We start from the raw sequence: 16373 nt of genomic DNA on the forward strand, positions 1-16373 counted from the left end.
GAGAACAGGCAGCCCAACGACATCCAAGGCAGTCCATGTCTCTGCTCGTGGCTTATTTGGAACTGAAATCTACCTCCCAATAGCACCTGCCCTGTAAGAGCCACCCTGGATCTAGACAAGACATTGTCTCAGAAAATTCACTAAGTCTGGAGAAGAAATCGGTAAAAGTTAGGTCTTTCCTGATCTAAGCAAAAAGCTTGCAGGCCTGTCAGCTCCTCTGGCCACAGTTGGCTTTGTCACCCCTGCCCATGAAATAAATTCTTGCCTGAGGTGCTCAGAATTGAAAGAGTGTCGTCAAGTTGCCCACGGGCACCCTGCCCCACCCTCAACTCTTGACGGGCACCTGGCACCTGGCCAGGCCAAGGAGTGCCGGGCAGTGACATGCCCACTGGCTCACGCCACTCAGGCTTCTCGCACGCTGCTGGCTGCTACAAGCCACTCCTCAGCCTCCCAGCCACATTCAGAACAGGCACGAGCTGGATTAGTGACTAGCGGGCACCTTTTCCGAGGCAGGCTGGTATGGAAGGGAGGGTCTGGCTTCTCTGTGGTGGACGAGGGCCAGCTGTTGAAACACGCTCCTGCTTCTGGCCCCAGCTCCCTGGAGCCCCTTGCTATGTACTTCAGCCAGCGGTTCTCGGACGGCTTAGGTTTTTCCTAGGGGATTGGGAGGTAAGTTTATTCTCAGAGTTGGAAGGCAGGATTTTCCACTGAAAATCCCCAGCCTGACTCTGAGGCCTGAGGGTCTCAGGACCCATGTGTACCCCACCACTAAAAAGGTGTTTGGCTGGAAGGTAATGGGAGTCGCACACTCGGAGGCACCGCTGCGGACAGCGGCACACTGGGGGTGGGGTGGGGGGGCTGCAGGGCACAGCGTATCAAGCTCTTTGCAGATGGCCGCGCTCCCTGGCCCAGTGGCTGCAAACTAAGACAAAGGCACAAAGGTGTTCATTACAGTGTTATGAAAATAGCGAACATGTACAGTAGTCAACGTTTGGAAACAATGTAAATGCCGAGAAGGGGGTTAATACTGGCATATCCACTGTATCCTGGAGATACGTTTTAAAAGTGAAAATCAATGAAAACTATAAGCAACACAGAATGGTGTTAAGTGAAAACTCCAGGATGCAAACTATTTCTTACAATATGAATGATGTAAAATTAAGGTTGTAAAGTGGACAAAATTGGGAAGTACAGACCCAAATATGCAAGAGCTGTTGTGTTCAAGTGGGGTGCTTAGACCATTTACTCTGCCTATAATAAAAATATGAAGACGGAGAGAGGACGTCGCAAGGGCGATTCTGTGAGCAGAGGCAGGGCTCTGCCCTCGAGCAGGCAGGGAACCTTGGTCTGTCTTGTACTCGCCCTGTCCCTGGCAGGACAGTGTTCCACGCACCTTCGGCATCTTGGAGTCACCTCCTGCGTCACTAAGCTCCCACACACACTGCCCGCCCACACTGTTTCAGCACCGACTGTACAGGTGCCCAGACAGAACTGATGTGGGCCCCCTCAGGCTCAGTCTGGAGAAGGGGAACATGGAATCCCAGGTTCCTGCCAACAGCATCCTCTCTCTACCAGAGGTGCCCAGAGCACTGAGGGACAAGGGGAGAAGCACAAGGAAGTGAAATTCCAGCTAAGTTCAGAGTTCTCCAAGCAGACAGAAGAAAAAGCCCTTTACAGAGTATTGTAATTATTTGTACACATGGCAGTCTTCACCCTTACAAAAGTGATAGGTTCATTATTTTATGTTTCCTGTAGCTTTAAGCCGAGTGCCTGTCATTCAGTGGCATCAACAAGCATTTACTGAATAAATGACTAATGTATGAATAAATGGCCCCCCTATATCCCCCGTGACACGGAGCCAGCCCAGGTGTCTGGGCTGACTCAGGTGCTGGCTTACCTGCAGAATCATATGGTCAGTGTGCCCAAGACCTGCGTCCTTCTCTTCATCGGCATTTCCAGGTTCTTCCAGAGACCTTAGGAAAAGATTGTACATATGTCCTTGTAAAAGGACCAGGAAGATAAAGGGCAGGAAAGTGGGAGGAGCAGGATGCAAGGACTTGACGAATAGCAAAGACTTCTCGGGGACCTTAGCATCTTAGCTCTGTTGTTTTGATGGGACTCAGTAATCTTGTAGCAGTGCAGAAGGCCTGGGCAAAGGGACCATTTTCCTCAGATTTAGGCTGGTTGAGCTCTCCATCAACAGGTTAAATGACACAGGCAGAGGGGCAGATGCTTAACCCAGAGAGACCAGTTTGCATCCTGGCTGTCATTGTCACAGTATGACTATTTCTTCAACCACAATGGGTGAGTGTGATAAATGAGAAAATGTGTGTGCAGGCCCTGCTCAGGGTCTGGAACACAGAGCAGTGTCAGCTGACCTGCAGCATAGAGTCCCTTCTACCAGCCATGGTGCCTCCATTGCACAGGGTCACATGAGTCTTTACGCACGACCAGAGAAGGAATTCCTGAGTTCACAGTGGAGGCCTCCAGGGACAGAGGGCTCTTCTACCACATGAAGAGGAGCAAAGAGCCTTCCTTTCTCTCCAGCCTTGAATGGGCTGATGGCCAGCGAGAACGTTTACTGTAAGAGCCAGAGCCACGTCCATCCGGGTCAGACAGGGTTGTTCCAGCACGTGATCAAACTGGAACTCTCTCGAGTGAACTTCGAGAACCCCAACCTCTACCAAATGTGGGCACCTCTCTTCTAGTTTGTTCATCTGCAAAAAGAAGTCAATGATCCTCACAGGGTGACTGTGAAGATGAAATGAGATCACGCAAGTGGGACGCCTGCTCTGCACATGGTAGACACTCTAACCTTCCTATGATTCTGGAACTCAACTCCATCAACTAAAGGCCATCTCTCAGCAACCTGAAGGTTCTAGTGCGTCTTCTTACTTCTAAAGTTACCACTGAGAATGTGGGTGTCTACTGTTCCTTTGAGGGTGACCTTGCTTCTTTCCAGCTACTTTTCAGCTCTTCCGTTTGTCTTCTGTGTCCTGCAATTTCATTATACTGTTGTGACTAAGGGCAGATTCTTTTTAACTCTTAAAATTACCTAATTGAGGTATAATTCATATACATCAAAACGCACCCAGTTACATGTACAATTACTAAGTTTTCATAAATTATACCTTGGAAACTATCACCCCAATTAAAATGTATTAGAGAAAATTTTTTATTGAGACATAATTGACAAGACAGAGAAAATTTTCATTACCTACCCCAAAAAGTTCCCTTCTGTGTCTTTGCAGGCAATTTCCCCCCTCTCCAATAAATGGCTGACCCCTACTACAGTATGTGGTCCTGTCTGGCTTTCACTTACCAGTGTTTTTGAGATTTGTCCATGTTGTTTTTGTTGCTGAATAGTATTCCATTGCATGAATATACCACAATTTGTTTGTTCATTCACCTTCTGATGTATCTATATGTTTAGCCTTTTCACCAATGTCATACTGTCTTGATTACTGTAGCATTATAGTAAATCTTGAAAGCAGGTTGTAGAAGTCCTACAACTTTGTTCTTCTTATCAAAATTGTTCTAGCAATTCTAGGTCCTTTGCATTTCTACATCAATTTTAGGATCAGTTTGTCAATTTCTATTAAAAAAAACGCTGCTGGAATTTTGATTGGGATTAGGTTGACTTTAAGATCAGTTTAATGATATTGAGTTTTCCAATCTATGAACTTATTATATCTCTTCATTAATTTAGATCTTTAATTTCTCTTAGCATGTTTTATACTTTTTCCTGAACAGCTCTTACACTTTTGGTTATATTTATCACTAAGCATTTCATTTTTTGATGCTATTATAAATGATATTTGATGTTTAATATCACTGTCCCATGTTTCACTGAATTTATATAAAAATAAAATTTAATTTTGTATGTTGACCTTATATCCTGTGATCTTGCTAAATTAACTCACTAGCTCTAGCATCTTTTGTGTAGGTTCATCAGGATTTTCTACATACACGATGTCTTGGTCCAGTTTGGGATTTACTGTTTCGTGAATCTAAGAATGTAAGCCTTTGGCTCTGAAAAATGCTCTGTTCTTTTTTCTGCAAATATTGCCTTTGGCCCATTCTCTTTATTCTCTCTTGCTAAAACTCCTCTCTGTATCCTCCATGTCTCTCAACTCACATTTTCCACCTTTTTATCTTTCTGTATGATATTGTGAATAATTTCTTCAGGTTTATCTTCCATTTCACCAATTCTCTCTACAGCTGCACTTAGTCTGTTTAACTTGTCTCCCACAATCTTAATTTTAATGACTATACTTTTCATTTCTACAAACACTTTTTGGTTGCTTTTTCAAAACTACTTGGTTATTTTTTAAAGGCTTTTAAAGGCTCCTATTATCAACCCTCTCTTCTATTTCATGAAATATAGTAAACACACACTATTATGTGTTCTGAAGTCTTTGTGGATCTGATTTTTCTGTCATTCTGCTGTTTTTTTTGCTCATGGGGACATGCTTCCTTGACTGTTTAATGATTGTTAACTCTCAGTACATGCTCCTTGGAACTTTATCTGTGGGAATTCTTTCAGGCCTGGGATGAAGATGTATTGCTCACCTCTGCTTCCTGGGACAGTTTGAAAATAAATTCTCCGTTTGAGGCTTTTCACACAGTGTGTGTAAAGGCTGAAAAGATATGTGGCAGCTTCCTCGTGCTTATAAAATCCTGGAGCGGTATTTCCCTTCTTTGGCCAGTGCCAAGGTCAGTACAGGCTAGCAGAGGGGGAGCATTTCTAGTTTACTTGTACACTGAGCATGTAGTCCTTTGGCGACTCAGCTTTAAGTGGCAGCCTCCTACTGACCTTCCCATGGCAAGCGAGCCTTAGGCTTTGTCTTTGTTTCCTGCACCTCTCCCAGCCTTCTAAATGGAAGCTCCAGGACACCAGGCTTTAATCGCCTCTGCAGCCCAGGTGCTTACTCTCTGGATTTTGGCTTTCGCTTAATTTTTGACCTCTAATTAGTTATTTACTTCCTTGGCATCTCATCAGTGCATTCAAAATATCAAGAGCTGGGATTTTTAATTATTTCCAGTGGGAAGATTGTTCAGGGTATCTAACTGACACATTGGAAGACTTGGAAATCTAAGGGATCTCTCCACTGGATACCTCCACTACCCACTCAAGATAACCATGCCCCTCTCAGACAACTGTACCTGAGTGACATCTCAGAAACCTGTCCCTGCAGCAGATTTAATTTTTGGACATGGCGTCTACAGTCGGCACCAGAGCCCTCACCGTAAGCCTGAGAAACAAATAAAGCAAAATATTAAGTTTAAAAAGTGTTGACAGAATGCTGAGAAACAACCATTAGAGACGCACCTCAGGGAGGGCAGAGCTGTTCTCTGCAAGGCCCACAGACGCACCATGTAGAAAACAAGGACTGACTGCTTTTTCCTGAGTGATTTCCAAACTCACAGTCTCAGGTACTCATAGTTTCATTCTCTCTGCCTACTAGCACCCTAACCTCTACACATCAAAGCTGAAGTCAACCCAACCCCCCCCAAAACGGTTAATGAATGTAAGAAACTCAGAAGAGAACCCAAACAGTCAGTAAACACAGGAAACAACATACACCCCTCACTGATAATCAAAGGAATACCAATTAAAATGAAATACTGTTTTTCCTTTAGCACTCATTTGTTCAATCAATATTTATTGATTGAGCAGCTATTATGTGTCAGCCCTGGACTAGATAAGGACAATACAATATAGGAGGGGACAAAAACCACTGTCATCATGGAGCTCACATTCTAGTGAGAGGAGACAGACAATAAATATATAAGTCAACTATATGGCCATCAGATGGTGAGAAACGCTACCAAGGAAAATAAGGCCATGAAAAGGGGTGGAGTAACATGGGGACAGAGCAGACACTTTTATATATAGGGTATTTCAGGTGGTCAAGGAATGGATCACTGAGAAGGTGCCATCTGAGCACAAAATAGGAAGCTGTGAGTAAGCAAGCCATGTAGATACCTGAGTGAAGAACATTCAGCAGAAGCATGAAATGTGAGTGCAGAGACCACAAGCCTGGCATTTTGGAGGAACAATGAGGAGACCACGGCTGGAGCTGAGAGCTCTAGGGAAAGATGGCAGGAGACGACGACTGAGTCAGCTTCAAGAGCAGGAGACCTGACCTGCTATTGCCATCTTGAAATTCTTAATCATCTTAGGTTTGAACTTGGGTTTTATCAGTGAAGTCTGATGGGACACTGGAGCATATCTGTGAGCAGAGGAGATACACACCATGTGTCCACTGTCCTTTGCCACCGCATCTGCATACAGCAATGCTCGATGTCCCAGGAGCACGGAATTCCAGTGGATGCAACAACGCGCAGTAGTCCGGTAAGACTCCACGTGCAGTGTGCCTCTGTGCCTGAGCGTGTGTGGGCACCTGAGGGGCCAGGCTTCCCACTGGACCCAGAACTTTCTTCAGATGCAGAAAGAAGGCAACTGCCTTCTAAAAAACACAAACCTCCGAGGAACTCTCATAACTTTTCTTATTCCTGTCATTTCCCAGGAGTAGCCAATCACTCATATGGAAATGACACAGCAGGAAGGGAAAGATGGGGCAACCACGGTCCCTTTTCCTCTCAGTCCTTCCTTACTTAGCAGTGAGCTGAGGGTGGAGAATGTGGGTAGAATGTGTACATATAAAGAAGTGAAGCAAAAACAGCTGAGTTAATTCTGTGCAACATTTCTACTGTTCTGGTAAGAAATACGTAGGCATGTATGAGCTGCAAAGTACACACTGTGCAATTTTCATGATTCTGTGTCTATGTTAAATGCTCTTCTATTACTCCATATATATTCTAAATGCTCTTTGCATTTAAAACCTCTGTTGTACAATGTAAAGAAAAACGGTAAAATTCATGCCAATAATTTAAAGTGTTTTCTTTACTTAGGAAGACATTAAATAGTAAATAAAAGACATCATGAAAAGTTAAAGAGGCCATGAAAGAAAGGAAAAACTTAATTTTAGTACCTGTAATGGCATTTTTTTGTTTTGCACTGCCCTTCCCCCCCCAACCCTGTCTGTAGGACCATGGGTTTTGCTCCGACCTGGAAGGCTCTGAGTTGAGGAGTGACATGACCCAGCCTGTTTTAGTAGGTCCCTTTGGCTATGGTGCTGAGAACAGACTGTACAGCTGACAGGTGGGCCAGTCAGAAGGCTGTTGCAAACACTGAGGTTGTCCAGTGGTCAGTGACACGTGATGCTGAGATGGGAAATACACACTTTGAGCTGGATGTTCTGGAGGGAGCATACACCCCAGAACATTGGCCAGTTAGGATACACAAGGTGAAGGACCTGTGTACTTGAGGCTTGTCCAGGACATAAATTTTGCATCCAGCTCTGATACGTTTCACACTGAGCATGTCACATTTAGGACACTGAAGACGTTTTGAAAATATGAAGTTCATAAGAATGGAGCATGACGGGATTAGAACTGTTTAGAAGTTTTGCCCTGGACCGTGTGGGCTGAGCCAAATGGAATAATTTTTATAATTCTGAGCCAAATGAAATGGTTACCAAATGAAATATCATGGCTTTACTTTGGTTAATGAAAGGGGAGAATTAAAAAAAAAAAGTCGTTTTAGTAAAAAGTGGTCAGTCTGAGTATATTCTGAAGGGAGAGCTGACAAAACTTACTGATGTCTTGGATGAAGAATGTAAAAGAATAAGAGGAGTCAGCGATGACTTCAAGGTTTTTAGCCCAAACAGTGAGGAAGGGGGACACGGTATCTAAGAGATGGGGATGATTGCGGGAAAAGCTGAGGGGAGAGCTTCCGTTTTGGGATGCCTGTTAGATAGCTGAGTACATGGTAGCTTTCACAAGTTCAGGGGCAGGCCTGGGTCTGAGACAGACATTCGAGAGTCGTCAGATGATCTCAACTCAGACCATAAAGGAATGAGTGCAGCTAGAGAAGAGGTAAGAAAACTGAGTTCAACAGCACTCTAATGTTTAGAAGTTGGAGATGGGAAAAAACTAGCAGAGGATTGAAAGAAACACACCCAGGAAGACAGGAGGAAAACCAGGCGCAGGATGACTAGAACTTAAGTGAAGACAGTGTCAAGGAGAAGTGACAGACTGTGACAGGTGTCACCAATGAGTCAAGTCAGTTGAGGACTGAGTACTAACTATTGTTTTAGCAACATGGAGATCATGGCTGACTGACACGAACAATTTGAGTGGACTAGTCGGGAGTGAAATCCCATTCGAAGCAAGTTCAAGTGAGAATGAAAGGAGTAACCGGAGAGGGGAATGGCAAAGTTTAAAGACTGGTAACCTGTACCTGGCGTAACAGTAGGGCTTATGCTGTCCTGCATAGCAGAGATCGCTGCCTGACTACTAAAATGCATTCTCCCTTATCTGGGCACAAACCAGACTACATTTTCCAGTCTTCCTTGCAGTCAGGCGTGGCCATGACACTAGCTTCTTTCCAGTGGAATGTGAGCCACTCCCAGGCTTGGCCCCTAAAAGCCTCTTGGTAGCTCCTCCACGCTCTTGCCGTTTCAGTGGCTGGAGGCAGCAGGAGGCAAGCCTCAGGGAATAACAGAACCTCAAGATAACAGGAGCCTCGGTCCCCAAAAGACCAGGTCAAGGACAGCTGCCCTGCTGACCTCAATCCCTCCCAGGACTGTTATAAGAGAAAGAGAAACAACTTCTCCTCTGTTAGACCAGTACACATTTGGTGTCTATTTGTTACTGCGGCCTAGTCAGCCCTAAGTCATAAACCACTGCACATGCATGCTGGTGGTCAGAGGACGGCAAAGCTACCTCAGGGAAAATGTAACACCTAAAACAAGCAGAGTCACTATGTGGGGGTGTTTGCCTAGCTCATGAGCCAGCCTGTCTTTGAGACCCAATCTCAGTGGGGCCTCAGCAGCTACCCTTGCTATCTGATGACCTGATAACCTCTACTCCCACCTATCCCTAGCTGATTGGCCTAGAGGTGGACATCCGATTCAACAGAGCCAATCAGATCACTTCTCCCAGGAGTTGATAATGGGGACTTGGCTGGTCCAGCTGGCTTGAAAGGAGATTCTGTGGTCTGAGTAGAGTGTGTACTGCGAACTGTGTAGGAAAGGAGAGGAAGGGGAGGAAGATGCAGGGAGAAACCAGAGAGGGGAGGAAAAGATGCCTGCGTTGTTGGCAGCTTTTCAGTTCCTGGGAGCAGTTCTTCAAGGCGTCAGGGATGAAGCCCCTTCCTTGGATTTCCCATCATCTTGCCAGTACATGTTTTTATTTTGCTGAAGGCATCCTGAAGATTTTTTTTTCCTTCTCTATTATTTGTAACTAAAAAAACTTTGGTTAAAAGTTATCTTCTGAAACAGCAATTTAACTTCTAGGACTTTGTCCTAAGGAAATAATTGGTCATGTGAATAAAGAGGTATTTGTAAGAAGCTTCGTTGCAGAGATGTCCAAAACAATGAAAACTAAAATCAACCAAAATGCCCACTAATGTGGGCCTGGTCATTTAGTCACTCAACAAATCTTTACTGAGCACTTACCATGTGCCAGGCCCTGTGCTAAGTGCTGGGGTACATCAGTCAATAAAATAGGCAAAGCCTCTGCTCTCATGGAACTTACAGTCTGAGATGGACAATACTTGTGTAAACACGCTTCCACAAAATTTCTGATCAGGATAATGAGAAGAGCCCCAACAATGAACAGAAAGGCCAAAGAAGGATGCAGGTTTGGGCTATTTCAAGGTCAGGAAGAAAAGCCCCTATGGCTGAAGGAGGAAAGTGAGGAGATGAGGCCGGGACAGTGGCATCAGGGCCTGAAGTAGGTGATGGAGGGGCTCAGTGAGGAAGGGACACAGGATAGGCTGTGGTGTTAAAGAGACTGGATGGGTGAAAAGGTATGGCCATGAAAAGAACGGTGATGCTTCGTGGAAAACAGTGGGCTAAGAGCATTTGCAGTGCTCTCCCTCCAGTCCTCACCCTAGCTAGCCTCACGCCTTTTCACTGCCTCTACTTCCCGAGCCCATCCTCTCCCACACCCCTGCACCCACCCACAGATGTCTGCCCACCCAGCCGGGTCTGATTCTGTCATCTTCCTGCAGGACCCTGCACTTTCCTTCCATTGGGTCCAGCCTAGATTTAAATTACATGCGCATACGTGCTAGTTTCTTTCCCCTTTTCACATGTGCAGATCTGAGGGTGAGAACAACAACAGTCTAACCTTCCATGGTCTCTCCCGTGGTTGACACTAGCAGGTACTCAATAAATACCTGCCGAATGAGTAGACAAGCGAAGGTACCTTTCCAGGCACTGCTCTGTCCATTTCACTTCCTGGAAGAGCGGGAACCTCAGGAGCAGGGGTGAACTTGATCCCAATAGTGAAATGCCAGGACTCAGTGAGAAACATGCTTCCACAGGGCTGGGACCCATCTGCTTTCTGGCATGAGTATTAGATGCCCTGTTTCTCAGGACTTACCCGCAAAAATGACTGCTTCTCTCCACAAGCTTTACATGTCCATTTGAGACTCTTTTTCACCTACAATGAAATTTCAGAAATATAGCTTAATTATTTAAAACAGGTGGAACTGAACAGAGTAATTAAAAAAGATTAAGGAAAAAAAAATCAAGAGTCCAGAAACAAACCAAGACATATGTATGAAAATTTAGTATACTGTAAGAATGACTATTTAATGAGTGGTGTTAGGAAAACCAGGTAGCCATATGAAACAAAATCAAGTTATATCTCTACCAGGCATGGTTCTCAAAAACAATTCCATAACATTTAATTTTGATTTCTGATAAACCTGACTAGATAGGTTCTCTCTTAACATGATAAAATACCTTATACCAAGCTCTAAAGCTGGAGAATCACTACCAGTGTTCCCACAAAAGTCAGGAACAAGCCAAGGATCCCCACTATTATTTACCATTTTTCCTGGATGTTCAACCAGTGGAATTGTAAAAGAGAAGGTAGTAAAACGTATGCAATTGAAAGGAGAAAAAAGAAAACTATCATTATAGACGACACAGTGATTTTTTTCCTAAACCTGAAAACCCCAGATAATCAAGTGAAAAACTACCAAAACTAGTAAGATAAAATCTAGTATAGTGGCTGGGTACAAAATTAGTATATCTTCAAAAATTAATACAGCCTTTATATAAGCAAACATCTAGTCAGAAAAAGTCCATTTATAATAGCAACAAAGAAAATGTTATCAATGGGCACCAAAATTGCTTGAAGAAATACAATGAAACAGCATGTTTAACATCACAAAAATGTCTAGGTTGTTTCATAAAAGTTAATATGACTATGATCCTAATACAGAAACCACAGGGTTTTGGGGAAGTGCCCCCCAAAATTCTGAGGACAAACAGCATCTACTACAAATTTAAGTGGGTATATCCTGATTTAGCAATTCCACTTCTTAGCATCTACGTTCGAGCATCATAAAAACACTGTGTATTTTCTATGTGTACATATGCCAGTAAGACACGCATTAAAAAATATAATACAAGGTCTGGAAGGACACACAGTAACTGATGATAGTGGCTAGCTCTGGCAGGGATGGAGAGCGGTAACAGTATGACAGGGATCTTTGCAATTGACAGCCAGGGCTCTGCCATTTCCTCCATGGAGAGACCACTTGATTTCTCTGGATTTCAGTATTCTCATCTCTCTAAAATGAGAATGATACCTAATTCAGAGGCTGCTGAAATTAAATGAGATGGTACACAGCAGACTTGCAATTACACTTTAACCCTCTTTTCCCCCTTTGGTTTCAAATCACTTTTCAGAGTTGAAAATGATCCCGCGCTGAAGTATACGTGTGTAACAATTTAAAAATGGAAATGATTCCCATTTATTCTCAACTTCTAGAACAGTCCAAAAAATGAAATAAGTAAAAAGTTTCTAAGCCCCTAAAATAGCCCTTGCAAACTCTCAGCAAGCTTACAGGTGCATACTCAGCATCTTACTGACTTTCAAACATACATTTTAAATAAGTTTGATGCCATCCTTTTATAGAGCACAGCAGATAACTAGGAAGAGGCGGGGCCTATCGAAAGCAGTACTGTTATACTGACAGCAGTTTTAGGTGGTATCAAGGAGAAAGGTCCAGTTAAGAATAGATTAAATGACACCCTCTTTCGTTCTGAAAGTTAGGGAAGCAATATGTTTTAGAAATTTCGATTATCCTGTGTAAAATACTGGAGGCATGGGTTGTTTATGCTTTGGGAGAGTAGGCGTCCAGTCTCTCCCAACGCGGAAAAGGGCGGGGCAGTGCCAAAGATTGACAACAGGGGGCGCCCAAGCGTGTGATCTCCTTGGCTCTGTATTTAAATAAAGAGCCACTTTTGGGGATTAGACTCGGCATAAAGGAGACTACCCTCACCCTGGTGGAATTCACGAGGCCGCCTCCGAAAAAACCATTATCCCTGGTTTCTACGAATCTTACAAGAACCAGGCAAAAATGGAAACAAGCGCAGAGCGGCGTCATGGACAAGCGACGTTAATGAAACCCAGCCTTCAGGATTGTCCTCGTCATTTGTCCGGACCCTAGGTACGCCCCACAACCGCACGAGACGGCGCCTACGCCTGGGGGCAGGGCCTGGGCAGGAGGCCTGGTCCCGGAGCCAGGAGGAGGAGGAGGCCTGCGCCCGCCCCACCTGGTGCGTCTGGAAGAGACGGCAGCAGCAGCACCTCAGGACCCGAACCTGCGGAGACGGCGCCATTGCAGCCTTCCTCACCGCTTCACCAGCGCGTGCGCAGGTGCGTGGGCTCCGCGATCCTGTCCTCTCCGGCTCCGCCCCTTGCAGGCGCTCGGGCCCCGGAGCTCGCCGCCCCGCCCCGTGGGCGCGTGCGCCCTGCGCTCCGGCCGGTCCGGGCTCCGCCCCCTGCATGCGCCGGGACCTCTCTAGCCTCCCGCGCATCTCGGCGGTTGGCTGGGTCCCTTGCGACCTCAGGACTGCGCTCTTGCTCGCTGCCCATTAGGGCGATGTTTGGGATTTTTGTCAGCCTTGTCCCGGACTCGCTGATTGGTCCCGGGCTAGTATCCTTTCTCCCCGAGCCTGCGCTTTCGCGTGGACTGAAGTCGTAAGGGCAGGGCCTCCAGCCGCTGCTGCGAATCTAGCCTTAACCTGCACCGGTTTCCCAGCTTCTTCAAGAGGCGGAAAGGGTGCTGGAGGATGCCTCCCCTCCGATCCACCTCCTGGCCCTGTGGTTGGAATTTGCAGGACATCTGGGCGGAGGTGGTCAGTTTGCCCTCGAGCCGGACCCCTGTGGGCCGGACAACCGGAACCCCGGGAAAACTGGCACGGCGACGGAGCAGCTGAAAACGAAAACCATTCCCTCCTGCAGCCCTGGAGAAAGCCCCAGTGCTCAGACCCCTCTCTGGAAGGTGGAGGAGCAAGGCCCGCCCACGCTGGGGCAACATCACACTCCTGCCCCAACCACAGTGGTCCCTAACAGCCCGCAGATATTCACACGTGCCTGACAACACAAACCATCTGTTGAAAGACAATCACAACGCCCGGTCGTACAAGGATATGATGAGAGGAACCTTTCTTAAGAAGATGCTGGTAGAGCGGTAAAAGGGAAAACCATTATGGAAAGCAATGTGGCGATTCTCTCTATCCTAAGAAAATGTTCTGAACCGCCCAGATGTATCATTTATGCACTAGTGTTCACTGAAGTATAACAGGAAAAAATGGAAATAAACGTTCTAAACAATGGTTGCTTAGGGTAACTCAGCATGGATCATTATGCAGATCCTTCACAAAGAGTGAGTTTGAATTGAAAACAGCGTGCGGTGTGTAATTGTTGCGAAGCAAGGAGGTCACGAATATACATAATTCCAATTATGTAAAAATAGGCATTATTTCCAGGTGTGTGTGTATGTGGGGGATTAGGGCTATAGATGATTGTATATTTTAATACATTTTTATATTTTCAAAATTTTGCACGATAGCATTTATTAGAAAAAAATTAGTTTAAAAAATTATGTTTGAGAGACTGAATATACAAAGGGACACTGACCAGACCACATATGACAAACTGCAGCAACCAGCCCCTGAGACCAAACCACAACATCTACAGCACTTAGGACTTGGTCAATGACTGCCAGTTTCCCTATTTTCTGCTCCTCCTGCCCATCTCAAGACAAACCGGAGAAAGTCAATTACGCTCCCCAAACCGATGACCTAAGGCTTCTAGTCAACCAGCCCCAGCTTCCCCACACAGAGCACACCTGACGCCTTGACTTGTCTCCATTCTAAAGCTTTCCCAAACCTCGCCTGCCTCTGAGTCTCTGCCAAATGCAAATGATGGTGGCTGACTCCTTTTTTATAGCAAGCTCTGGAATAGTCCCCATTCTCATTTGGGTGGTCTTTGTTTATGTCCACGTTTGCGTTATTGTGGCAGAGAGCAGAAGACATCTGCAAAGAATGTTTTATGCTTAATGAAAAGAGAAGAATAAAAATTTTGGATACGGTATGAGTTCAACTTTGAAAAAGATACAGAAAAATGTATTTAAACACCAAACTAGTAGTAGACATAAGGATTAGGAAAAATTGTTTTTCTACTTCTCTGTGTTTTTGCTTTCTGCAATAATCATGTAATACTTTTAAAATACATATACATTTGTAAGAATGACTTGATGGTTTACTACAAAGCAACTTGTAAGCAGTTTTAAAATATACAATTATGTTTACTTACAGAATATTTAAATTTTTATTTGTATTATCCATATATTATTTAAAATTACTGTTGATAAGAGAAAAATTCTGAGATGTCCTAAATTAAATTATAGCAAGCTGGACATGCTGCCTTCTTCATCTGACCATGCTGCTGGGGGTTTAGACTGCATGCCCCAGGACCTGGTCCTTTGCTGGCCAGCATTTCTTTTAGAAAACCCTTTCTTTTAGAAAAACTTTTGGACGTGAACATTTGAAACACTGTTCTGATTGTTAAGCATTCTGAGTATCATTCTAGGTTGAATGATAAAGTATTACTGTACATTTTTTGTACACTGTTTGGTCATATTAAAGGGGAGCAGAGTGTGCCACCCCAAAATATGCCTCTTTGGGATATTATTTTAAGCTGGTTATTTTTAAGAAATGAAAGATTCAGGGAAAATCTTTGCCTTCCCCCGAACTACGTAAAAGAATTTAGGGAGAGGACCTGCTCTGGGAAGGGAATGTCATCATAGATACTAGTTTACTATGACCTAGTGTGTGGTAGGGAGAAACCCAGCAAGGCCCATTTGATCCAAGTCCTCTCTGTGTCTCATTGGTAAAGATGGCCCAGCAAACATTTATTTACCAAACATTTGCTTTCCATCTCCGTATGAATTGCCTTTCTACCCCTTGAAGCCCCAAACCTCTACCCGCCCCTCCTGTCTCCTTAGCTCAAGCTGACCTATACAGCTCAAATGACTGATTTGTCCTGTGGCCCCATATTCTTATGGCACCTCCGTATGTATATCCTAGATTTGGTTATTTTCTCCTGCTGATCTGTCTCATGTTAATTTGATTTAGACAAGCAGAACGAAGAAGGAAAAGGGGATTTCCCCTTCCCTACAGTATGAAAAGGCTACATTCCTCTCTTAGATTCTTCTGTTTAATTTCTTTGGTATATTCTCAAATATATACTACTACATGGTATATAAAACATTTATCCTAATTTATTTATATCTTTCTAATTGATTATAGTCAATTTAAGACTTTAAACTGTGTGGGATTCTTACGTATATTTTAATTATGGCCAAGAACATAGTCTTTCTAGTATGAGTCCTTTGAAATTATGACAAAGCATGTGGTCAGTTTGTGTAAATACTAGAATGGAAATAACGACTTTTTTTGTTAAGAAAGAAAAGTGTTTTTTTGTGTTTTTTTTTTTGCGACATTTACTGCAACTATGACCCAGAAGTTGTGAACAAAGTGAAATCATATTATTTTTTAAAACCAGCCATAAAATCCATAGAGACAGCAAGTAGATTTATGGTGGCCTGGAGCTGGGGGTGGAAACGGACTGGTTGCATGTGGGCAGCAGGGGTCTTTCTGGGGCGATGAAAATATCCTAAAATTGCATTCTGGTGATTGATGGTTGCACAACTCTAAATTTACTAAAAAATCATTCAATTACAACGTAAAACAAGCAAATTTTATAGTAAGCTATGCTACAATAAAGCTATTAAATTTTAAAAAAGCAATAGCCAAAAAACAAAAGCAAAATGTCTTTTAGTAGAAGAGCTGTCGTGTGTGTGTGTGTGTGTGTGTGTGTGTGTGTGTGTGTGTGAGAGAGAGAGAGAGAGAGAGAGAGAAAGTGAGAGAGAGAGAGAGAGAGAGAGCGCAAAATTGGCTCCTGGTGCAAACCAACAGGGTCCTCTTGGCCCA

At 44.2% G+C, this 16373-nt stretch overlaps 1 protein-coding gene across 4 annotated transcripts in view; it reads right to left on the reverse strand.

The window, feature by feature from the left end:
• Window positions 1–13217, reverse strand: part of MRNIP (MRN complex interacting protein) — a 16169-nt gene extending 2952 nt beyond the window's left edge. The window contains exons 1-5 of one of the 4 annotated variants that reach the window (XM_033096203.1): window positions 12729–13217; window positions 10459–10518; window positions 5167–5255; window positions 1898–1973; window positions 500–654 (exon numbers count right to left, since the gene is read on the reverse strand). In XM_033096203.1, the coding sequence (XP_032952094.1) occupies window positions 500–654; window positions 1898–1973; window positions 5167–5255; window positions 10459–10518; window positions 12729–12911 (563 nt within the window). In that variant the 5' untranslated portion in view covers window positions 12912–13217. Of the gene's footprint in view, window positions 1–499; window positions 655–1897; window positions 1974–5166; window positions 5256–10281; window positions 10416–10458; window positions 10519–12647 lie in introns of those variants that run through there. The other 3 variants (XM_033096202.1, XM_033096201.1, XM_033096204.1) reach the window with 3 other exon arrangements.
• Between the last annotated feature and the right edge of the window lie 3156 nt (window positions 13218–16373).

This window comes from Rhinolophus ferrumequinum, chromosome 24 (assembly GCF_004115265.2).
Source record: "Rhinolophus ferrumequinum isolate MPI-CBG mRhiFer1 chromosome 24, mRhiFer1_v1.p, whole genome shotgun sequence".
NCBI classification, from domain to species: domain Eukaryota; kingdom Metazoa; phylum Chordata; class Mammalia; order Chiroptera; family Rhinolophidae; genus Rhinolophus; species Rhinolophus ferrumequinum.